Source organism: Cricetulus griseus, chromosome 10 (genome assembly GCF_003668045.3).
Source record: "Cricetulus griseus strain 17A/GY chromosome 10, alternate assembly CriGri-PICRH-1.0, whole genome shotgun sequence".
Classification (NCBI taxonomy): domain Eukaryota; kingdom Metazoa; phylum Chordata; class Mammalia; order Rodentia; family Cricetidae; genus Cricetulus; species Cricetulus griseus.
This window is the reverse complement of record NC_048603.1, coordinates 5695998-5723023: the sequence shown is the minus strand read 5'-3', so window position 1 is coordinate 5723023 and position 27026 is coordinate 5695998. Positions and strand designations below refer to the sequence as shown.

The following is a 27026-nucleotide window of genomic DNA, read 5'->3' as shown; positions in this document are numbered from 1 at the left end:
AAAAAGTCAGACCTGTGGAGAAAAACTGATCATTAAATTGGGTATTTTCAAATGAATAGTACTTACATGTTCAATATAAATTTACTATAACAAGCCATATGATAAGCATTTTCTGTGAAACAGAGAACTCTTCCCATGATAAAGGTTACCTCTAATGAAAGTACACTAACCTTGTCCTAAAGTTCGTAGGGTGAGGATGTCCATCGTACAAGGATAAGTAGTCGTATTCCTCTTCTAGTGCAAAGGACTGAAAAACAATTTGTATTCTATTTCGTTCTTCTGCTATTATTACCCATGTACAGTTCGCACCATTTGGATATCCATAAGGAAAACCAGGGCTTTCGATGGTGCCATTGAGTCCTTTTAAAGTTCCACCACATGTATAAATAAACCCTGCAAGAAAAGATAAATCAATTGTCATTGTTATAGAAAACAAACCAAAAAGCAAATAGACATTTTTTTTGAAAATTCTGGGTTTTCCTTAAGACCAATACTGACAAGTTATAAATGATATTTTAAAAATTAGGTATATTCCATAATATATATGTAACATATATACATATATGTGTGTGTGTGTGTGTGTGTGTGTGTGTGTGTGTGTGCGTGAACAGTTGGTCTATAATATGAACAACAAACAATAGAATTACAATTTATCAAATTTAACTTAATAACAATAAAGTAGTTGATAAAATCATTCACTGTGTTTTTTTTTCATTGTGATCTAGAAAATCAAATTCTCAAGCATGTCAATTTCCTTCACATTATTTTCAGTCTAATTCTGGGAAGAAGTAGACAGTATTGAAAAAATAATTATACAATGCACAATGGGTGTGAAAAAAAATGAAATCCATCACTTGTTTGGCATAGCACACTTTGAATTATACTCAGATGTACCTATATTGCTTTGAGAGAATCTTCTTGCTCAATTTGAAGAGAAGGATTTGTGAAGTCTGTGCGATTTTTATAATTTTCATAAAAGCGATTCGTTCATTTTAGGCTAATCTTAAGTTAACTAGATCAAAGTGGATGTTAAACTTGGGAAAACATATATATTAAATTAATTAAACCCCGACATATGGTATCAATGGACTTAATTTTTGTACTAATGCTATGGGAGGTCTAAGTCCATGAGGGCATGTCCCTCAGAGGTAATTTGACAGCTTACTATATTTTTAGCAAACTAGTTCATTTGAATATTCTGATAAAGACGTTTTTTTATGAGCAGAGCCATGTACAGAAATTAAGAAGGCACAGTTGGAGACGGGGCAGACACATGCTAAGTTCAAACGCTCAAATCCATTCTGTTCCTCAAATCACAGCAACAGCTTGCACTTGCTTAGTGAGTCTGATCACCACGCAATAGCCATTTGCTCTAGATTAGCTGACTGTCCTGTGTCTATCCCAGCAATGTGTATCGTGGTTGGATGGATAAGTACAAAACTCTCCTTGACTCTTTGTTAGTTCAGGAGTCTGCCTCTAAGATGTCTGTACGTAGCCTAGTGCTAATCCCGGCAAATGGATGAAATTCTGGTTCTATGTTTGCCTTTTTAAAAGATTACCAAGAATTTAGATCAGACAGAGGCTTAAAAAGTCAAAACGTGCCCATATTCATACAGTTTTGCCCATTCATCAAAAGTCAAATAGGGCATTTTACCATTTCCAAAGGCAAATAAATAAATAAATAAATAAATAAATAAATATTAAAAGGTCTCTTTCAAATTGCTTCCTGCACAGCAATTACTTTGAAGCCTTGGGTTAATTAGCTATCAGCCATTTCTATTAGTTTTCTGCCTGAACAGCTTCCAATTTGAACTTCAAAACAAAATGCAAGCATGAATCCCTTCAGCTACAATCTGATCTATGGGCTGTTTTACATATTCTCAGACCCCACAACCCTGATGATTTTAGACACAGGGCATATGTCTTAAAATAACACACTCATTTTGCCTGCTCATTTCTTAAGGGGCTGCTGATTCATACATTGTAAATTGATTTTTCTTTAGGCAAATAGAAACTGCACCTATTTTTAATGTCCTAACTCTTCCACACTCTCTCAATTTTTGTTTTTCTTTTAAGTTAGAATAAGCATGATACACATGAAAATAAAGTGGTTTTTCTAAAGTTAGAATGGGCATGTTAGAATAAGCATGATATACATGAAAATACTTTTCCTAAATTAAGAATAATAAGCATGATATTATACATAAAATAACATATTTTTGAAGTTTAATAGTTTGAACGAAAGTAATTTAAAATCAGAAATAGAATTTCAAAGATTAAAAATAAATAGTACTCCCCAGTGATGCCTGAACTTAACCTGTTATTGTTTCCTTCTCTCTATGTTTGTCCAGGCATATGAACACCTTTGAGTTTTTCTGTGCATTCGATATATTTTACAAGGTATATTTTAAATATTAGTATCTGTCTTATGGTATTTAATGCATATTTTTCCTAATTGGGCATTCCTGCCCAATCAGTTTTCTCTCTATAAGTTCATGTGACTATCTTTTCTTTCTTTCTTTCTTTCTTTCTTTCTTTCTTTCTTTCTTTCTTTTTTATTTTAATTAGAAAGAAAATTATATTACATGTCAATCCCAGTTCCCTCTCCCTCACCTCCTGCCCTGCTGCCCCCCACTAACACCCTACCTATCCCACACCCTTTCTGGTCCCAAGGGAGGGTGGGGCCTTCCATAGGGGGTCTTCAAAGTCTGTCTTATTCTTTGGGATAGGGCCTAGGTCAACCCCCTTGTGTCTAGGCTCAGGGAGTATCCCTCCATGTGGGATGGGCTCCCAAAGTCTATTCCTATGCTAGGGATAAGTACTGATCCACTGCAAGAGGCCCCATAGATTTCCAAGGTCTCCTCACTGACATACATTCAGGGGATCTGGATCAGTCCCATGCTGGTTTCCCAGGTATCAGTCTGGGGAGGAAGAGCTATACTTGTTCAGGTCAGCTGTTCCTGTGGGTTTCACCAGCCTGGTCTGGACCCCTTTGCTCATCAGTCCTCCTTCTCTGCAACTGGATTCCAGTTCAGTTCAAGGTTTTTCTTATCTTAGAGATGACTAATCACATACCTTCTACTCAATAGAGCAAACCACAAAGGTGAAACTCAAGCTTGTTGGTGCTTTGCTCATGTCACAACTCTCCAATAATAACAAGTGATGTGTGGTGAAGGAACAGGATTAGGCAGTCACAGTCGTGGAACTGTGACAGCCGACTGCAACATTTTTAAGGCACAATCCACACCAGCACATATCTGAAATATTCCCCTAAGTATAAGGAGCTTCACAACCAAATGTGCTATAACTCCAAATCTGTATCTTAGATTGAATACAGAACACAAGATAAGGAATTAGTCCATCAGAAGTAGACTCACAAGCAATCAGAGACACACATGGAAACTATACTGGCAATATTTCACCCTACTGCATACATTTTCCATATCATAAAGAGTCACAGAAAGGATGTATTTAATTGTTTGACATTTGGCGCTAAATTAGGAAAATGAATGAAAACTCTATTAAGAGCAAGAAAGCTTATGTTTGCCTTTCTAAAGCACTGCTGTTTGCCTGCTGAGTCAATGTGAACAAAAACTTTATGCTTCTTTGACACATTTGTCTAACATGTTGGGAAAGTGTCACTAGTCCAAACTATTGGTGGCTTTTATATCCTTCTTTTGAAAAACACAACATATTGGTTTACACTCTTCCATATTATGTTGAAACAAAGATGTATTTCTGGAAGAGCATTCTAGTTGCCATTACTTACAAATTTTTTCTTAGATTTATTTATTATGTATAGGATGTTCTGCCTGCATGTCAGCGTGCAGGCCAGAAGAGGGCACCAAATCTCGTTACAAATGGTTGTGAGCCACCATGTGGATGCTGGGAATTGAACTCAGGACCTCTAGAAGAGCACCCAGTGTTCATAACCTTTGAGCCATCTCTCCAGCCCAATTTTTGTTCTTATTATCTGCACTGTGACACACAATCCAAAAACAGTTTTTTCTATAACAAGATGAATGACTTGCCCTAAATTTTAAACAAGAAGCTCATGAAAAACTTGCACCCAAATCACCCATCCTTTAAGATTATTCCAAGTAATTTGATACTGTTTCACCTTCACAAAATTCTTAAGAATTTATACATACATTCAGTCACATGCACACACATGCTCATGTGCACACACGCAAGCGCGCGCGCGCGCACGCGCGCGCACACACACACACACACACACACACACACATACACACACACCTCTTTCGAGCCAGGGTCTCAGTATGTACTAAGAATGGCCTTTAATTTTCCCTGGAAAATTAAGTTGGCCTTCAGCTCAAAATCCTCCACCCCTAAACATTGTGGTTGTAGCTGTTCAATAGGTCTGCAGCATGTGTGAGTGTTATCTGAAAAACACAGCACTATAAATCATGTTCATAGGATCTGTGAATTGCTAATTTATAGAAATTACCTAATGTTATTATCTCTACTTTACTCTGCACATTCATACCAGTGATTTCTTCTGATTTCAGACCTTTAACCACAGAGAAAATAAGCCTGGGGATCTCAGACAGTTAATTTTGCCAGGTTTACAAAATACTCCAAATTTATAGGCATGACATTTCAAGCCTTTTACTTTCAAACCTTTTGATATTTGAGTCACTTTACCTAATACATTTCAGAGGGAAAAAATCTAGGAGCAACTCATTAAAAGACCACAGACACAGAAATGCAAATAAATCCTAAGTGAATGCTTTAGTTTTAAAGGTTTGGGAAAAATATGTAATGAATTACATCAAGAGTAATTTTAAATCTCCAATATCCAAAGTTATATCTAGATTTCCCCTGGCTCCAAAGGCTTATATAAAATACTAAAATATATTAACTTATAAAAATCAAGTTGAGGGACCAGTAAGACGGGTGAGTGGATCAGGGATTTGCCTCTAAGTCTAATGTCCTGAGTTGGATTCCACAATGCACATGGTGAACAGAGAGAACTCACACATGCAAAGATATTCTCTAACCACCAAACACGTTCAAACCCATCCATGTTCTATCACATGTATCCACATAGTCATACACATGTCCAAAATAAATGATTTCTTATTTAAATTTACAACAATGCTTTAAAAATATAATGCATCCAAATGGATAATTTTTTTAAATTCCATTTAATTTTAAGTCAGGCATGTTATTGTGAGAACTGTAATGCTATAGTTCACTTTTTAATACAAATAAAATCAGAAAAACCATATATATACATATACACATATACATATATATCCGTATATATCCATATATATATATATATTCTTTTGAGTGTATTCTATTTGATAGTAATTTGACATACCAGAGAAAGGATCATGAGTTTTGATCCATTAAAATAATCAATGTCAAATTTTTCATAACGGATATATACACAAAGCCTGTGATAAACATGAGTAATACAAAAAACTGTTCTTCAAGCTAACAGCAAGGCTTGTGGTATTGCAACTCAAAGTACTTGCAATCTTGGCTTTACACTTAATGTTCACACATAACATCTTTGCAGCCATGGCAACTCTGAAAAACAGTATATTTACTAGAAGGATAAAACAGTTTAGCTCAGCTGGGCATTGGTGCAACACGCCTTTAATCACAGCACTCTGGAGACAGAGGCAGGCATATTTCTGTGAGTTCGAGGCCAGCCTGGTCTACAGAGTAAGTTCCAGGACAGGCTCCAAAGCAATACAGAGAAAAGAAAAACAGTTTAGCTCTACAACAAACCCCTCTCCTAAATAGACAAGTCTTACAATTGGGCCAGCCTCATAATTGGCTGAAAACCTATTTGACAGTATCATTATTCAAGCTAGGCATGACCATACCATCCACACCTTTCTCAGTCATGGAAATGGCTGCATGTTTAATGCCCTCTCCCTTGACCACAGTCAAAACACATGTTTACTGCTATACCTGTCCAAGTTACTACATAAGGTAGAACAGACAAGAATTTGATCAGAACGTAAAAGGAAGATCTGGGAGAGACAGAGACCCACGCTGATTTTAAGACATAGAACACTTGAGGCTTTGAGTGTCTGCTGGAGAATATGCGCACCGATCAAAGATGGAGCTGTCCCTCCTGTCACACCTGAGGGTTACCTGAGGTCCAGCCCAAGGAATCAGTAACTAAGATGAACTTATACATCTTTTATAATATTGAAAGTATACCCAAATACCTACCATAACTTCTTGAAATAAAGCGGGAGACATTCTGGTTCATGACATTTGAAGAAAATATCTGACTTATCCATCATGCATGGTGAACCTAACTGATCCATTGTAAGCTTCATACCTACTCTTTCAAAAGACAAACTTTTGTCCATCCAGAAACCAAATAGCATAGCAGTAACAATAAAAAAGATAGAAGCACAGACTATATATTCAAAGAAATGAGTTATCATCTACCCCAAGAAAAACATTCCAGCATTTACAACAATAAATTTTTGTATAAAAATGATTAATTCTCCTATATCACCAGGTATGAAGTCTTACTCCTAACAAAGTAGCTATTGGCAATTTATAGATCGCCAAGGGATGAGGGGCTTGGGGGGGGTGTATTTGTGTCTCTGTGTGTATCTTTCTGTGTCTCTCTCTGTCTCTTTTTCTCTCTGTGTGTGTGGGGGGGTTGAAGGTACAAATTCAGTGAGTTGGAAAGGTGGGGTGGGTCTGAGAGAAGTTGAGAAAAGGGAGTGAACAAGATGAAAATTCATTTAAGGAAATTTTCTTTTTTATGCTTTTCTTTTTTCATTTTTTTAAATTATTTTTTCATTTTACATATAAATCCCAGTTCTGCCCACCCCCCTTCTCCTGGCCCCATCTCCTCTCCCCTGCCGGCCATCCACTCCTCAGAGGGGGTAAGGCCTCCCTTGGGGAGTCAACAAAGTCTGGCATACCAAGTTGAGTCAGGACCAAGCTCCTCCCCCTGTATCCAGGCTGAGCAAGATATTTCTCCATAGGAAATGGGCTCCAAAAAGCCTGTTCTTTAACATTTAAGGAAATTTTCAAAGAGTTAATAAAAATGAGCAAAACTATAATTATTTTAATGACTTGGAGGTATCCAATAATTGGGAGGCTGAGAAAGAACTTGGAGTTGACAGACAGGTAGGATATAAAGTGAGTTCTTGTCTCAGAACAAAACAACAAAGCGTGAACAACCACCAGTGGCAAAAACAACAAAACATATCAAATAAACATCTCAGTGGAATAGCTCAAGGTAAGAGAAAAGAGAGACTTCAACCCAAGGTAATGTGTAATTAAAAAAAATAGTGAAGAAGTGATCAAAACAAAATAGAAACTTTGATATGTTATGCTTAAAAGTAATGAAATGAAGGATCACTTTTAAAAACATCAAGAATTGATAAAATTTTACCTAGAATAACCAAAAACTGGTCAAAACTAATAAAATAAACATTAGAGTAGAACAAAATGAAACAAACACTGCAGAAATATATAGGATTGTTAAGATAGTTTTTGAAAAACTGTATGCCAGCAAATTTGGTAACTAATATACGAATCAATTCATGGTGTCATAAGCCTTAGCAATATTGGCTCACAAAAAAGTAAATATCAACAGACAATGTGTAGCAAGATTGAATCAGTAATAACATTGTTCAAACTAATGAAAACAGGTAGCTTCATTGTTAAATTTTATAGAAAGTTTCCGAAAGAACTAATGTCATATAGTCTCAAATTATCCAAAGTGTTGAAGTAAATAAGGGCCTTCTAAACACATTGAGTCTAACATGATCTTAACATTATAACCAAACAAGGATATAGCCAAACACCATGAAAACTCAGACCTATCTTGCTAATGAACATAGGTACAAAAATCACCAACAAAGTACTAACAAATAGACTCAGCAAATAGAATATAGATTCTACTAAATGGTATCTATGCTGAAACTACAAGCATTTACAAAGCATATACAGCCATAACATAGAAATCAACAAGAATAATACATATCAATGGTAATTTCCTATTCTGTCAGTAGTGATACTGGAGATTAAAATACACATCTTAATTATTACACTAAATATATTAAATTAAAAAACAAATGAATATGACTTCCTAAACAAATGCAAGAGAATTCACATTATAAACATAACCATATATTTGGATATTTAAACTACATTTTTGCATAAAAATTAAATATATGATTATATTCTTAATTACATATATACTAAACTGCATGTATGAAACATCCAGAAGACTGTAAAAGTTTCAATCACTGAACATCCATTTGTATGTGGTTTCATATTTATCTTCTATCACTCAGTCTGTCATACTCATTTGATTTTTCTTGCTTCTCAAATTATTTCTCAGTATTGGTGTTAATTACTCCAAAAATATACTTATTTCCTTAATTTGGTAAAAACAAGAAACACACAAATAAGCAAAAGAACACCACTATCAAATATCCAGCCTCCACATTTGGTTGGAAGGCTTCGCCCAAAAGCAAGATACTACTTCAGAGTGCTGAGTGCCAGCCGCTTTCCATTGAAGCATGCTCAGTCTTTGTAAAGCTATTCCATTCAACACTTTTCCACTAATCTTGTTTTAATGCTATAATATATAAATTAAATTGTAATAATCAGCTGAAAAAACTCTTTCAAACAAAAAAACAATTCTCAGAGAATACAAAAGTTCAAGACATAATCATTCACTAAGTTGCTAGGACATGTTTTTATTTTTAATCTCACTTATGAGAGGGTTTCATGTATCCTAGGTATGTCTGGAAATCACATTGTAGCCAAGGATAACTTTAAACTTCTGGTTCTTCTTCTTCCTCTTTTTCCTGCTTCCCTGGGACAACTAAGATTGGCAACTTAACTTTATCCATTAAGCTTTAAGCTTCAGGGAAGTCATACATAGAAACGGATACTATGTTAACACAGGACAAGCCAAAACAGGAATCTCTCAAGTCAATATAATTACCTTTGAGGAAAGCAGAAATTATTAAGGTTTGAGGTGATTTCTCAAAAAAAGTTAAATTGGTTGCAATCTTATTTTTTACTCTGATTGCTCATATCACATAAACATTCTTTATGCTCAGTATAATTGGCAATATTGTTCAAGTGGCATTCTTCCATGTGTGTTACTTTTAAAGCTTACTAGAGTAGTATAGATTATACTTGATTTCTCATCGTTCTTTTTCTTCTCCTTTTTTTTCTCTCCATTTTGTGTCCCAAATAATCACAGCTCTGCTTCTTAGGGACATACATACAACTTTTCTGGATTTATTTGGCTTTTTTTGTTTCTTGTTTTCTTTTGCATTCAAGGCAGGGTTTTGGAATCTGTCCTGGCACTTGCTCTGTAGACCAGGCTGCCCTCAAAACTCTCAGAGATCCACCTGCCTCTGCCTCCCTAGTGCTGGGATTAAAGGTGTGTGCAACCACCACCTGGCTGAATTTATTGGCTCTTTATATTTAACATCTGAGTGTAGATTTGTCTGGGGTTACCTAGAATATTCACTGTCTTCCATAATGAGATATACAAGGCTAGAGAAAAGCCAAAACATTTCCTGTGGTATTTGAAAGATCTACGAGCTACACAGCAAGATTTTTGACAAAAGCTGCCATTTTAAATAAGCAATGTTAGGAAGCTTTACAATCAGACCCCTGAGTCCTCTGGAAAATTATTACCAGATCCAGTGAACACTGCACTGTAATGCCTAAGGATAGGAGCTACTTCTTGCTCGCTTGCTAGCTTCAAATCATCATTCTATCATGCATATTTTAAAAGTATAGATTATTCTTATAAGTGAATTCCCTGGCTGATAATAATATGATCTAAAATATTTGGAAAGCATCAATAGAAGGGATAGGAAATTTAAATCAGGACACTGCGTGAAAGGGGAGGAGATCAAGAAGAATTAGACTAAAGTTATAATAAAACTACCTTTTGAGTTGTTCTGGTTAATTGTAAAAGAAACATTGAAAGACAGCTATAGTTTGCTTAGTTTTGATGTTCTGTAGTAAGAAGATCTCATGTTGCAAAAATGTATCAGTGCTGAGGTTGTAAATTTTGAGAAATCATGGGTTTCCTGAAACACAACCATCGATTGTACATTTTATCATTCATAATGTATGAACTGCATAGGTTAAAACAGGGAATTTTTGAATAATTGATCAATATAATGCTTTCAAATTATATTTTTCTGTCTTGAATACCTTAATCTCTTGAATTTTAGCCACTAAAATAGAGTGAATTACACTGAATTATGCCCTATAAAATTTAGGTGTCTTACACTTAAAGCCCTTGATGTAATTCCAACAATTTTGAACAATTTCAAATCTCCATAACAGTGGATTCTTTTAAGAATACACTTGTGTGTGTACATGCTATAGCAATTAGTGAAAAACAGAACTTTTATGTTTTTAAATGATATTTTTTATTTATTTTACATACCAGCCTCAGTTTCCCCTCTCTTCCCCTTCCTCTCCTGTTTCCTATCCACCACACCCCTTCCCTTCTACTTCCTGCTGCCTCTGCTCAGAAAGGGACAGACCAACCTTTAGGAGCTGCCATCCATGAGACCCACCTAGGCACTCTGCATGAGTGCAACAGTTACATAGCTTGGTCTGTTTGTAAGGCTCCTAGCATTGAGATCAGAACCTGTACCCAGCACTTAGTTGACTTTTGGGAACCTGCTTCCCATTGCTTACCCTGCATTGAAGCAAGGGGAGGAGCCCTGTCCTGCCTCAACTTTATAAGCCAAACAAGTTTTAATTAAAACATTCCTTTTTTCTTGAAGTGACGTACTTGTTCATAATACTGCCTCATCATCTTTATTATCATAATTTAAGCTTTGGGTATGCATCAAGTTGGGTAAGTACCTACCAGATAGGGAATTGTGAGAAACATTCAGCTCTTTCTGAGCCATCCAGGGTGGCTACAAGGATCTTTGACAATTCTTGTGTGGACCAACAATGACTGCTGCAAAGCTCATAGAACACTAGAAAATGTATCTATAATTTAATCTTCTAAAAGCATAACAGTTTTGACTATCTGGTTTGCATCTTTCTTCTACATTTTAATGTATTCCAGACATTTTAACATATTCCAAGTACAGAATATTTACATCATCTATGAAAATCTCAGGATTTGAGTTTCTAAGTTATATTGACCAATTTTATATACATATAGTGCCAGAGCTTGTGATAATTAATAGTTTTTTTACATGTAACATTCACAATGCCTGGATGGTTATGCAAATTTCAAATGCTATACCATTCTAAACTGAAAAATATCTATATGGTGGGCATTGTTTTATTTTTCACTCTAAATGTTTCTATTTCTTTTTTCCCCCTATTTCCCACTGTCCTGACATGCTAGTCCACGAAGATATCTTTCAGATGTGTTTGTGTAGTATGCTAAGCCTCCATGTAAGTTCTGTCCTTGTAAGATAGAGCCACAGATTAAAAACAAAACAAACAAACAAATAGAAGAGGAAATCAAATACCCAGTGGAACAAGAGATCATGAATATTGCTCATTGTGTTTGATGTGTGTATTTATTGTAAAATTCTCAGCAGAAATCCTGAGAAATGCAGGGCTGTCTCCTAGTAGAGAGGACCTCTACGTGTTGTCCTGAATGTAAGCCACCTCCCTCATCTCTGCACGCACTGGTTATTCATGGCGAATGTGTTGTTTCATGTTTAATTTATTTGTTCTTAATTAAAGAAGACAAAGGCCTTGCTTTGAGATTTGGTTCTGTTCATTCAAGCATTTACAAATAATGATTCATTTAATCTTCTCAATATCCCTGTGAGGTACCTCCTATAATCTCAATTTTCAGTTGAAGCAGCAGACACAGAAAGAAAGAATAATTATAAGTTGTGGACTTGGTAGGTACAAACTAACAGAGCGGGGATTTGAACACACACACACAAACACACACACACACACACACACACACACACACACACACATTTAATTTCATGTTTTAAGGTTTACCTCTATCAGTCTTTCATTATTGTTTAGGGAATGCTTTCCTTTTCTCTTCATCGATCAGCCATAACACATATAGTTTTGTAAACAAATTCTACAGAGGCAGTTCAAAGGTCAGTTAAAAACCAGTGTGTCAACAAGTTCCTTTGGATTTTTACACCCCCCACCCTGAAACAGGGTCTCACTATGTAGCTCTGGCTGTCCTTGAACTTATTACGCAGACCAGGCTGCACTCAAACACACAGAGATCTGCCTGCCTCTTCTTCCCAAGTGCTAGAACCAAGAATGTGTGCCACAATTCCTGTCTGCTTCTTTGACTCTAACACCAAATTTCAAACAGAGATTCTTTTCTCTTACTGTGATGTCAGTTGCTAACAATTTTCAAAATAATACAGTTATTAAAACATGAATATTCTGTAGCATGTCTAATCCCACTAATAAGATAGGGTAGTATTGATAGGGTAGTGTTTTAGTTTATCTGTGATAGTTCCATCTTATCTGATTTCATTTGAACTAAATATTTCTCAATATTGTGTGTGTGTGCATGTCAGTTTACGAGTCTGTCTGTCTGTGTCCTATAGTCCAAACTTTGCTGTCTTTCTCATTCACTTTCTGATTCAATTTGGAAACAGTGTCTTGGAATCTGGATCTTGTGGATTTAGCATATCTGAAAGTCCAGTGGCATTTGGAGATGCTTCTGCCTCTGCTTCTGCCTCTGCCTCCAGAATATTGTGGATACACTTGTGCACAGCCTTTATTTGGAGGCTGGGTATTGGATTTAAGTCCTCTTGCTTGGTTAGTGAGCCTTATCTGCAGCTTCTTTGTATCCCATTTTAAATTAAATATTAAAGTTTAAAAACAAAATCTATGAGGAGGAGTATATTAGAAAATCACTGCAATGCAGCAAATCATAAAATCATCTAGAATAGTAGGGAAATACATATTGCTGTTCTGATATTTAAATTTGTTGTTTGGGGGAATATAAAAAAATCTTACCTATATTCCTTATAGGTTGCTGATAACTGTGGGAGACAGGAAGAAAACCTACTAAGATTTGTGGTCTCTGACACATAACTTGCTTTCCTTTGTTTCCATAATGAGAAAATACACTCCAGGTAATGGATTTCATCTTACTTTGTATACTTGGGGTTTTCCTAATTCAATCACCCTCTACCTGACTCATTCAAAAACCTAAAGTAAGAGGAAAACTGTCATGTTTATTTTGAAAACTTCTATTTAAAATTAAATAAATAAACCATTCAAAGGAAGCACTGGTCTGGAAAAAGCAAAGAAAAATATTTCTATACCAATAAAGAAGTTCAAAGCCTTTCATAGCTGTATTCTAACTTATCTATCTTTTGATACACGTTTTCCTTACTACAGCAGCAATAATGTGATTTTTTTCCCTTTGTACTGTTGCTTTGTACATCTTAACCTAGTGCTAATAATAACTGCTGTGGTTATTATCTCCTTCCACACCTCTGTGGCTTTTGCCTTGGGCCCGGAGTTACTATTTACTTGAGCAGAAACAATATACTGAAAGATTTGTAAGGTGAAAAATCAAAGATTTTGTAGTTCTGGAAAGTAGAGGATAAGAATCCTTTGGCACATCAGAAAACAATTCACAAAGACTTCTAAATTCCCTGGCATGCTTTCTTTCCTGCAGGCTTTGGAAAGCAAAAGTGTGAGTGACAGCTACGATGACATTATCATTTGGGGGACACAATTCTATAGGTGATTTTATGCAGGGAAATCGAGGAGGTAGACGATAAATTGTCACCGAATGGGTATTCATCCCACTGACGGTGTAATTTAGTTTAACTGTGGTGACAGTCCAGCTTGAACTTGCTGACAGATGGCTGCTGGCAAAAAGATATGGTTGAGACTCACTGTCAAGATACAAGCTTTCATGTTAACTGAACAACATTTTTAAAAGACCATTTCAAAGGATGATGAAAATAAAGAGAAATGATATTTAACACTCATATTGTATGAATCGTATCAGAGTGCTTCTAGTGGGATAATGCTGGCAGAAGGGAGATAGCATAACGTCCTAGGGGTGAGTGCCTCCAAAAATGAACAAGTCTTTGAAAGGAGTTTTAGTTGGGATTTTGCATGGCTAAAGATTCTCAGAGAAAAGGGCAAAGGTTGCTGGGTAAGTGGAAGTGAGAGATACAGTTACCTCTGGCATTTGAATAGAACATAGAACAAATGGGGTAATTTTCATAGGCCATGACCTAGATGCACACTTTGCAAAATCTGGATACCTCCACTGAGATCTCAAATTATCTTCATGAGTTTGAAGGTGATTATTAAACAATACCCACGAGAATTTTCTTCTAAATATTTTAATATGCACCATAGAATGTTAAGGTATCTGCTGTAGTTACCCTCATTTTAGTGAAACTAAAATTCAGTCACAGTGGTGTTATTTAATGTCTTGATCCAGCATAGGTTCATATAAGGGAAGTATATGTACTTGCAATACTATAGTTCTCTGTACTTATAGTACAGAAAAAAATCTAGTGCAGCTCATTGGACAACAACTCATTCTGATGGCAAACTGTTTCTTTACCAGAACGTAATGCTTTGGCAACAGTTAATAATAAATAGAAATCTATTAGTTATGTAGAAATAATAAGGAAATCTAGAGATTAAGAAAGTGCAGGTAGAGCACTGGAAGAAACATTCAGATTGTTTCGTTTTATTTTTAAAATGTTTCTTTTTGAACACACAAAACATCGTATTGACTGAATAGAATGAGTAACTGCCTGTTCTCAAGCATAATTTGTGGTTTGGGTTGTTTTGTTTTGTTTTGTTTTGTTTTTCCAGAGCTTAGATACACTAAGATTCATCTTGCTGTCTTCTTCAGTGTTAGCCTTCTATGGATCACACACAGTTTCCCAGGGCTTCACTGGTGTAAGTGCATTTATTGTAAAACACCATTAGACAATATGCAATGATGGGATATTCATTTAATCCTGCCTCTTTAGATTGGGTAATTCTCAGTTAGGATTTCAATACACTCCTGCAAACTAAGTCCTGGATACAAGTAAAGATTTGATAGACTTTCCTTGGGTCTGTTTTTCATTTTTCTGTAGTAGTAGAGAGTAACAATATTCAGTGCTTTCATGTACCGTGGTGTTTATGAAAAGGATTACATGAGCACCAGAAACATATATCAAAATTGGTAGTATTCTCTATAGACCCCATATTTCCAAAGCCCACACCTAAAAATCTACACCTATGGTAAGTATTCTTCATAGCTTCAAAATTTGATGATCCTTCATCTTTCATCGTTTTCAAACCTACTCCAACTCCAAGTTTCTGACATTAGCCAGAGCATATGCTGAATAAATAGTATTTAAGTCATTCCATTTCAAGTTTCAGTTGGTAAAGCTTTATACTATAAACTGATGATTCTTTCCACATAGGATGCATTTAGAATAAATGTCTTACCACAAAATACATCACTAGCTCATGAAATTTTATCATCACCTTAGTAGTAAAGAAGATACCATAGCCACAGATGCTGAATACTTTGGGAGAAGTACATAAGCCAGGTTGTAGCTGAAACAACTTGAAAAATAAAGGAATTCCTAAAATATGTTGATACACTTAGAAATATTTATTCTAATAGCCTATTTTAAAATCACATAAATGATTCCACATGACATTAAGTTTATTTTTTCCTTGTAAACAACTACTCTTTAGAGAAAATAGAATATCTGCATTCAGACACAAAACAGGTCACACATCCCATAATATAATATGGCACTTTCTTCCAATATTTCGGCTCATATCTTTGTATGGGGGTATTCTTGCCTGTAAGCAGAGAAAATCTATTTATTCTCCCTAAATCTTGGGCATAAGTTTCAGTCCTTACAATAAAGCAAAAGTAAATGCATTGTAAGTCGGTTTCTTTTGCCTGGCTCATCAGAAGACAAGGAGTTAGAAACTTCAAGTTAGAAGCCAGGGTACCATGAGAGATGCTTGACCTCCGGCCAAGAAAACAAGAGCCAACCACAACCACTATTGCACCGATAAACAGCCTCTCATGCTTCCTCCATCGCGTTCCTCTCCTTAGTTTTATGTTCTGGGTATTTTGGAAACAGCGAAGTGATTCCAGTTCCTTTTTTTGGTTTCTCTATGTAGCTTTGGAGCCTTTCCTGGCACTTGCTCTGGAGACCAGGCTTGCCTCGAACTCACAATGATCCTCCTGCCTCTGCCTCCCGAGTGCTGGGATTAAAAGCGTGCGCCACCAACGCCAGGCTCCAGTTCCTTTTGATTTACATTTTTCTGTAGTCAGTTCTCAGGCATTTGCTCTGCCTTTAAGTTATACTAGCATTAGGTAAATACATACGCACATTGCACTACTCACCACGCTCCATCAGTGAGATTCCTACATGCTGCAAGGGAACTTTTAGTTCCTTACCTTCTGCACAGCTCAGAGAAGGACATACTAGAAAATGTGTTTCTTGTATGAATGAATATCAAATGGAAAGGAAAATGTATGGGACAGTAGTTTATGAAGTTTGAAATGTTTTGCAAATATTATTATGTTGAATCTTCCATGATAGGCTAGAAAAATTCTTTTAACACTCAAGTTGGAGCCAAAAGAACTGAAAGAATCTACCTAAGGAAAGGGGGGAAAGATTACTTTAATAATGATAGCAGCTTTTCTTTGCTCATAAATAAATATAGACATTATTTCTTACTGTTAATTGTAGGCAGGAGAGAGTAATGGTTATTTACAATTTGATCGAAATAGCTTTAGAAATTATTTAAGAAAAGCTGATAGAGTGAAAAGTAATTCAACTTAGTGAGTGAAACTTGTGACTTCCAAGTAAATGAAGCAATTGAATTTATCATCAAAATAAAAAATTTGCAGCTGTGCAGCTTTATTTAAACCCCAGACATTATACAAGTGTTTTGTGGAAATTATCTTCTTTAATTGCCAGCAAAACCATAGGGGATATTGTCTCCCTTTCACAAGTGGAGATTTAAATTTATGCCTGTTAACATAGGTGATGTCTAACATAGTGATCGTCCTGTTTTAGGTTTAACCTCCTGCATTTTTGTTACCAACGGAAATAAAAAAAGGAAGGAAATTCTAGAAATCCTGAACATGGAGTCTTGGTGTCTTTTCTTTTCACTATCTGGCTAAAGCAACTTAAGGGAAAGAGGATTTATTTCAGCAAGCAGTGCCAGGTCCTAGTCTATCCTAGAGAGGACATCAGGGCAGCAAGAGGTTGGAAAGGATCCTCATGAGACATTCATATTCAGAAACATCCCGGGATGCACGCCAGTGCTCTGCTTGTCTTCTCCACTCACACACAGCCCAGATAATGCTGCCTAGGTTAGGTGCCACTCACGGTGGGCTGATATGACCTCATCTAAGACAGTCAATGAAAACTCCCACAGACATATTATCGGTTCTTTCCCTGGAGGGAGGGAAAGACTCTTGCATATATGAACCAAAGAGGCTTACGCATAAATTTGAAACAATTTTGCATATGAATGTTGGGAACAAGAAGCTGTAGGGAGAATGGTGGATAAAAGATTTTTGTACTAAATTCTCTGCTAACAAGACCAATTTGTAGTTGAGCTGTTTATATCCCTTTGACTATAAAGAACAGTAATTATATACAACACTGAAACACTAAATTATTCAATTGCCTCAAATTTGCTAACCTCACATTGCTTTTCCCATGTTCCTGTTTTAGGCCCATCCTCGGCATCAAGGCATTTTTAGATTTGTTTGAAATCTGCCATTATTTTATGCAAAGTGAGTTTATCCAAAACAACTCTTTACTTCATTCTGAGAAATTTGGTTGCTGTCGTTTGGTTTTCAACTTTTTCCTGTTCTTAGGTGTGACCTGTTAAAGACAACTCAAAACGGAGTTAAGGTTTCTTATCAGTGTTTCACACTTAGGCAAAGGACCATGTACTGATTCATGCTGTGAATAATAATTCGAGATATTTTGACTTACTATTCTATCTTTAAAAGTCTCTAGCTGGAGTGCATCTTTGAGGAATTACTTTAGTTCTTAAAGAAGGCATTGAAGGGACACTCCACTTGTGCACGTGGCTCTGGCAGGTCTCACTCTTCTCCCCCATTCCTTCTGCCTTGCTAAAAGCCAATAGATTAAAATTTAAAAGCTAACCACGCCAGGGAGGTCTATTCCCCTATTTGGCCCCTTCCTCTTCCTAAGGCTGACTGCCAAAGTCCAGCAATCAAAAGCCCGCTTTGGCTCACCTAATTAACATTGCCAATTGAAACTTAACAACTTCTCCTAACCCTGAGTTTTCCCCCTTTCCCTTTGTAAAGTACCATTTGCCTATTTGCCACTTAGTGGACACTCTATCGAGAAGCAGTCCTTTGTCCAATCAGGAAAATGCCCCTGCTGTTTGTGCAATGTTTTACTCTTTAGCTTTTAGAGAGGCCCAAAACCCAGCTCCCAAATAAATCACATACGGAGGCTTATTCTTAGTTATGACTGCCCAGCCTTAGCTTGGCTTATTTCTTGCCAGTTTTATTATTATTATTATTATTATTATTATTATTATTATTATTATTATCCTTTTGCCTCTGGGCTCTTCCTTTTCTTACTGCTGTATTTTACTCTTACTTCATGTCTGGCTGGGTGGCTGGGTAGTTGGGTGGCTGGCCTCTGATGTCCTCCTGGAAGCAGTGTCAGAGGAAAAAAGCCTGAGCTTCAGATCTGGAGCAGCATCAAGGGAGCCATGAATCTCAGCAGGGGAAGCAGTGTCAGAGGGAGATCATAGCCTCAAATCCCGGAGCAGCATTGGAGGAGGAGCGTTCACCAGAAGTCCTGCTCTATTTGTGCCTTAAGGAGTGGTCAAGAGCGCCACAGTGCCCAACTATACCAACTGGGGAAAGAGAGAACCCCTTGAAGCACAAATTCCTGCTCCTCCTCTTTCTCCGTTTTCCTTGTATTTATCCTCTCTGCCCACCAGCCCCGCCTGTCCTGGCTCCTGCCTCGCTATTGGCCATTCAGCTCTTTATTAGACCATCAGGTGTTTTAGACCTGGAGAGAATCACAGCTTCACTGAGTTAAACAAATGCAACGTAAACAAAAGTCACACACCTTAAAGTAATATCCCCATCATACCCCTTCTCCCTCACCCCCCATCTCCTTTAACACAGCATTCTAGCCCATTCTAACTCAGACTTCACCTTTTCCTCCTCTCTTACTCCTGCAAGGTCATTTGCTGCTGTTTTCTTCCTGGGGCAGAAAGCAGCCACTTTAACTATTTTTCCCTGCTTAATAAAGGATGTCGCTGTGAAAAACAGGTGTTTGCCCTTGGCTAATTGTGCCTAATCCGGGGTCCCCTGAGGAAGCCCCTGCTGTGTGGCAGTCTCCTTCAGGTACTGCTTATCTCTGCTTACTTTTCAAAGCGTTCCACTTTTTATGAGATTTTTTTTTCTAGCAAAAGACATTTTGGTATTATTCTAAAATCATGGACAACAGAACGATAAAAGTCCTATATTGTTTTTATGCACATAGAGTATTTAATGAAACTAATGTATGTGCATTTCCGCATTGCACTGCCGGAAGTGCCAGGAAAATCAGAATTTGCTATGTCAAAGAGAGATAAAATGTCCCCTTGACTTTGCTTCTTACATAACTCTCTCACTCCCAGAGTGTGAAATCATTTCAACAAGGCCCTTTGCAAAGATTTTCAACTGAGTTGTACACTCAAGCACTTGAAATGCCAAAAAATTATAAATTGAGTTGGAGGAAAATAGCAGAAATTTATTCACTCCGAGTGAATTTCCCTCAGCTTCCGAGTGAGAACAGTAACAGCACAGGAGGAAGGGCAAAACATTCATTTTTTTTCCTAAAAAATAGTGGAATCGCCCTTCAACATCCATTGGAAATGGGTTGCAGGGTATAGACCAAAATCCTAATACTGTCAATTTTATTCATGGCTATTCAAGTCTCTTATAATATGTCATGATAGCCATATGTAGCTACATAAATCCTCATGTACACATGAAATCCTTGTCAAACCTGCAGGCTCCCTCATCTGAGGTAACATTAGGTAAATATATTTTTGGGTTTTTTTTGGAAAAAAGGACAATAATGAAAAATGTCAGTACGTACTCAATACAGAATATGGATATGGAACAAAAAATTTAACAGTCAATATCCTATAGTAAGTCTGAACTCAATTATGAAAGGTTTACATAAGATAATGGATATGGGAGGTTCTTGTCAAACACGTTCTAATGTACTTTCATTTTTATTTATGTTTGTATGTCTTATACATATGGGGGTGACTGTGGTCCCCAACAATACTAGAAGGAAGCTTCAGAACTCTGGAATTAGAGTCACAGCAGTTAAAAGCACCCTATGTGGGTGACAGAAGATGAAGTCAAAGCCTATGGAAGAGCAGTTAGCCCTTTTATCCTCTGAGCCATCTCTCCAATCGAAACATGAACTAATTATGAAAACTCTGAGAAACTGTGAACTGAACTGTTTAAAACTATAGAACTTTTAACCCCAAAACATGTAGAATAATTAATCCTGATACCCTCTATTTTATACCTAAAGGAATAAATTATGGTTTCTCTGGGATATTTTATCATGGAACCGTTTTTTTTTTTTTTTTTTATCCCAGTATGATATTTAGATGACAAGGAATATCAGCGGTCTCCATCATTAATCTGCTACTCATAAAATCTGAATATTCTCTGCTAGAAACAGTTGGAAGTAGAGATACATAAAAAGAAAATGCTATCAAACTTATCAAACTTACTTCCTACATCTTTCAACATGGAGCCCAATATTTTCCAATCCCTCTTACAGAATTTATGTCTAACAAGTCCAACAAATGTATGTCTAACAAATATTATATGCTAAAATCTATATACTATATATTTCTGATCTAATTTTCTACAGAATGGTATAGTCATTATCAAACATGAATGTTTTGTTAACTGATGGAAGCCCAGTATTATTTAGCATGATTATCCAAAACAAGTCAAAAATTGAGAAGAACCCATAAAATGAACAATAGAATAGTAGGAAATAATCTCGACACAAAAACTAAAAGTTCTATGACAAGGAAATCAAATTCACAAACTCTATGGTAAGTCAAAAGTAAGCACGTAAAATATTATCCAAGCTTCTTGATATTGAGATGCCAATACCACAGTTACCCAACAAGGATGCCCACTTCATGGAAGGTTCCACAAACAGCTCTCCTTTGCACAATTTACCAAGAGACCATGAGAAAAATTAAATACTCAAAAATGAACAGAATGAAAAAAATATTCCAGGCTGTAGGGAGCCGTCCCTGCAGGCACCATCATTGTAATGGAGAATGCAGGGACGGCTCCCTACATAGCAGGGACGGCTCCCTACACCAGGCCACGAGTAAACTAAGTATGTCACTTTCTCCATGAGAACACTACAAATCTCAAGCAAGTTGAATGACTTAAAAAAGACAGAACCCAGATTTAGGAGTGGCCTTTTTACTTAGTAGCCTATAGTGTCAGGGAGAGGCATTATCCCCTGTTATTAGGTAATTCCAGTTGAACCCCATTTATATATGTATTGATATTTAGGAAGCGTCTACAGGAGTAGGCTTCCACCTAGCAGTTCAGAGAGTTTTAGTATTAGGTTCCCTCCTCTGCTCTGACCCCCACCCCTACTCCATTAATACCTCCTGCTCCTTTGTTCCAACTTTCCCTTCAAGTATCATCTTCGTTTTCTTCAACTTCCGGTTCCCAAGATCCTCATTAGTTTCTTCTGCAATTGCTCCCTGTATCCATGCCCTATCTTAAGCACTGGCTGTTGAATGTGTAGTTAACCAAAGGCTGCTAAATATGTAGCCCAAAACTACAAGACATTAGTGAACAAAATACTCAAGATTCTTTGGAGATACCTCAAACATGGAAGGAAAGGAAGTGAGCGTGAGCAGTTTAATTTTCAGATAAAATAATTAAATGTTGTGCCAGGCGTTGGTGGCGAACGCCTTTAATCCCAGCACTTGGGAGGCAGAGGCAGGTGGATCTCTGTGAGTTCGAGGCCAGCCTGGTCTCCAGAGCGAGTGCCAGGATAGGCTCCAAAGCTACACAGAGAAACCCTGTCTCGAAAAACCAAAATAAATAAATAAAAAATAAAAAAATAAATGTGACCTTTTTTGGGGGACAATCTGGGGAGCACTCAGTTGAGGAAACTAAAGGGGAACGTGCTGTAGGAATAGTTCAGAAGGCCCAAGAAGGAGACTGGCCTTCTGGGAGTCTCAGACAACTGTGGTCTCACTTCCTAAATAAATGATGATGATGATGCAGACAGAATATGAGAAGATGGCCATAAAGCTTCAGCTACCCATGGGCAGTACCCAAATGACAAGAGGCAGTGAGTAGTCTTCCCAGGCTATGGTCTGATACAGCCATTTGTCATCATTCATAGCAAATGTTGCAAGCAATGATTTAAGTTGAATTTTAAAGGTTGCAAGCTTGGAAAGGATTGAAAGTCATTAATATCATATTCATTACTCTAATCTTAGCTGCAGTTTACTAGATGAATTCTGAATGGGAGGAAAAGTGAGAGAAGAAGAAATACAAACACCTTGTTTATGGGGAAATTATTCAGAATTAAGATCCTGTAATGTGTACCTTCAAAATAACAGGAGCTCTTTTGGGTTATCAGAGGTGTATACTCACTATGATATAGTAAATTAAATTTCAAACAAGAATCAAAGTTACAAGAGAGATGATGGTCACAAACGCAACAAATAGAGGATTTTTGGCAAGATTTTTACATTGGCCTACAATAGCAGCAATCATCCTTGCTTTCATCATTTTTCTTTATGTACTAGGTAGTATTATTTCTGTAACATGTAGAATATAGCTCTAAGGAAGAATTTACTGACTGTAGGATAATGGAGAAAGTAGTTCAGTGGGATATGGTTAGGCAAAAGAAAACTATGTTGAAAAGTCTGATATGGTCACTATAATCCAAACTTATCTGAGGAGACTGAATCCTGAAACATATTTCCATTTAAGGCAATTCAAGTTACTGTGGACACTGGTTTTTGTACTTACATACATACATATGTGTATATATATATATATATATATGCATTTATGTATATATAAAATGTGAACATATAACATGCATGAAAAGCTGGATTAATAACAATAAAATGGAAAATTCACATATACATATTAGATAATGTAAATCGTTTTGTTGTATTGTATGCTTCTTTCTTCTTGAACTATTTTTGCCCTGTCATTTTCCCCCCAACATATCTTTATTAATTTTTGGGGAGTTTCGTGCAATGCATATGATCACACTTGTCTCCCATTCCTCCCACTCGTACCCCTCACAAAGTATACTAAGTTTACTTTGTGTTGCCTGCATACTCGTTGGAGGGTGTTCAAATTGCCAGTGGCCAATCCCTTAAAGAAAACTGAATCCTCCCTCTGTCTGCTACATCCCTCTCCACCACCAAAACCATCAAGTGTAAAGAATGACCCTTCTGCATCTTTCTCCCAGTTTTTAGGGCCTCTTAAATAGCATCCTGTCTGGAACTTTTGTGTTTTTTGTGGTGGGGTGGGGAAGGGTGGTGGCTGGGCGTTGAGTCACAGAAGGATTCAATATCTCCCATTCTCAGGAGTTTTCAGTCATCGGTACCACTGCAAAAGAATCTTCCTTGCCCATAACAGTTATAATCTTCATTTATCATGAACTTGCACACGGTTTCCTGCAGGAGCATGGATCACGGTCATCAACATGCCCACTGGGGGCACCACAGATAATGGAGTTTGCACTGCTCTTGTGAAGATAAGAAATGATAAGATGCCTATGTGACATGGTAAACTCAAGCAAATGATAGAGGCTTTGGAGTGAAGAAATGCCAACTACTGACCTGATTTTTATTTTAACAGGTTGATTCCATTTTGCACACTGAATGTTGTCTGCACATAGGTTGTACACCACATTCATGCCTGGTACACTTGATAGCCCTGGGACTGGAGTTACAAATGTTTATGAAGCCACCATGAAATTGCTGGAAATTGAACCCTGACCCCTTTATGCCAGTGGTCTTAGCCACTTAGCCATCTCACCAGTCCAATTTCAGAGGGAGGCTTACGGAGCCATGGTGGTGTTGCTTAACCCAATATAATTGAAATCCTGGAAAGCAAACCACAAATGCGAACGGCTTCCTGGACTAACTCTAGTCTGACTCCAGCACCTTGTAGATACCCAATTTTTGCCTTTTGAGCTCTGAAATTCTTTCTCTATCAAATACTTTAAATGACAATAATATTTATAAGTATTTATTTCTGAGGACATAATATCTGTCTAGTGCTTCTGCACTTAGAATAATTTTACTGTGTTGACATAGTGAAAGACTAGATATATCCTGGCTTAAAGTTACATGCCACTTCCTATGTGACATGTATGAATTTGAGTATGTTATAAAATTTTATGTGACAACTTGCAGAAGACCCACACGTTCTCAATCCAGACAAAAATCTCAGCAAGAAGAGGATTTTGTCACAATGGAATTCCCTGCCAAGAAATCCCAAATGATAGTTGTTGGTTAAGTAAAATTCTGCTTTCTTTAATGGAGTGACACTCAGCGTATCAACCATACTCCAAGACCAATCTCCTGCTCAAGGGACCAACATAAACTGGAATTAGTGTTTCCCGTTTTCTTTCCCTTTTGTTTTTGTCTTAAATACAGAAAGGGGAGAGTCAGAACTGAGGAGGTGAGGATGATAAGGAATGGGCTGATGTAGATGGCCTGCTTGCCACCCTGAACCATGGTGATGCCTGGACCAAGGCTGCTGTCAAGGGCCATGCCCAGGATTCATGGCTCTGTCACAGCTGAGGTCCTTGTTGAGGTCCATGGCTCCTGATACATCCGGAAGCAGAGAGGATAGGGCTGCTCAGTGTTGGCCCCAATGCTGAAGCATTAGGAAGTACTGGTCCTTCCCAACACCAACTGTCCTCAAAATAAACCCTGAACCTTATCTGGGAAGCAAAGTAGAGTTGTCCCTGTTGGCAGTGTACAAGTGAGCAGGCCGTGAAAGTGTGAGAATGGGAAAGCTAGCCCCACTGTCTGTCAAGTAGTGGCTTGGGAAAGGAAGAGAGGCCGCCTCAGTCCTCGCTTCTGGCCCCTTGTCCCTTGCCAACTACAGAAGTTGGGAAAAGCTGATCCTGGGGTCATGAGCATGGGAGACCTGCCCCTTATGAGCTGCAGCACACGCAAGAGCAGGCCCTGAACCATCCTCTGGCAGCGCAGTAGAGCTGATTTTATTGATGGGGTACAGGTGACCGACCCCCTCATTCCCCTCGTGCACAGAAAATCTGGCCCCACAAGTTATCTGCTTTATGGTGAGGTAGGCAAGGGAGAGAGGACCACTGCTTCCCCACCCCTAGCCTCCTGTGACAAGTGGAGAGCCGCCCCCCTGCGTCATGAGAGTAGGAGAACTGGCATGGCCCCTCACCACCAGAAGCTCTTGGGAGAATAAGCCCGAATCTCACCAGGGCAGCACACACGAGCTCTTGGCAGGATGACTTGAGTCAGCCAGGAGGCCCCGAGAGAAGGGGAGCTGAGCCAGCTCCCTCATCTGCCATGCAGTGGCATGGGTAGGGGGAAGACGCCATCCCCCTTGCCCTTGCCCCCTGCGGCAGGCGGCAGAGCTGGTCTCAGAGACACCGGAAGGGAGAGCTGGTCCTGGACCTCCTCAGCTTCACCAATCGGAAGAGCATGCCCTGTCCTCCCTGGGGAAAACAGTGGAGCTGGCCCCTGGTGGTGTGAGTGCAGGTGGCCTTGACCCAAGGGCATGAGAACAGGACAACTGGCCTGGCTCCTTGCTGCCTGCTGCATTGGGCAAGCTAGCTGGGGCATTGCTGAAGAGCCTACCTGGGTGGAGAAGATGAGCAAAACCTGGCGGGCTGAACAACATAGCTACCACCCAGGCCCAGAACCATGGCTATGAGTCCATCTACCCCAACATCTACCTCGTCTATGACTGTTGGAACCTGTGCAGGGCCCGGACTGGCAGCTAGAAAGCTCCAGGAGCTCCAGGACACAGGACAAGAGCAGGATGTCCTGAAGGAGTCCCAGTGAGGGCCCAGTATCAATAGTGTACCAGGAGCCAGAGGTCTCCAATCAGATAAATGACTCGTGTCATTGAACATTTGTGGGGGGCACTGTGGGGGAACAAAGGCTATACTGCATGACACACAACAGCTCCCAATGACACTGGGACTAATGCAGAAGTGATGCCGAGCTGGAAGACACTGAAGAGCAAAGTGGACTTTGGTTTCTTTGTACGTTCTGTTTGGTTTTTAATTAATTTGGGGAGGTTCGAAGGGGAGTTGATAGACAGGAATGGCTATGATAAAACTATCTTCTATGCAAGTTTCAAAGAATAAAATGAAAGTTATAATGAAATATCAGCGTAGGTAGTAACTGCAGTTGCAAGATTTCGTTGTCTAACTAGAAACCGAAGCATGCCAAACTCAAGGATTAATACATACATAATGCAATATTGAATATATTTATGCAGTGTTTCACTACAGCAATTTATTTACTATTAATGAATGGATACTTGGTATCTGAAAAATAATTAAGCATTCATGGGCATTTTAAATTTCTCACACTCTTATAACACACCCATAACTAAAGATCACAGAATAGTAATGGAAACACTCCATCCACTGACTTTTACTGCAAATCCATTATAGTTACATGTTTTGATTATTATTTCGCCTTCAATAGTATCTCTGCTTCTAAATAAAAGTTTCAGATTTGAAGTTAAATATGGACTTATTAATGATGAAAACTAATAACAAATAATATGTGCCCTGATACCACACACATATTGAAAATTCAAAGGACTTTTTAAGTAGATATTGAAGAACTGAAATTTATTATGTCGATGGAAGAAGTTATTATGATTCATACTATACCTAATTATTCTTAACAATATTATTTTAAATCCTATTTTTATGGTGATTGTTATTGACTCCAGGAACTAATGT

General features: G+C 37.8%; 1 protein-coding gene across 3 annotated transcripts in view; it reads right to left on the bottom strand.

Annotated features, from left to right (window-relative positions):
• LOC100774887 (CUB and sushi domain-containing protein 3) overlaps window positions 1-27026 on the bottom strand; it is a 1055385-nt gene that overhangs the window by 937966 nt on the left and 90393 nt on the right. For all 3 annotated transcript variants that reach the window (XM_027431430.2, XM_027431431.2, XM_027431432.2), the window contains exon 2: window positions 171-393. In XM_027431430.2, the coding sequence (XP_027287231.1) occupies window positions 171-393 (223 nt within the window). The remainder of the gene's footprint in view (window positions 1-170; window positions 394-27026) is intronic.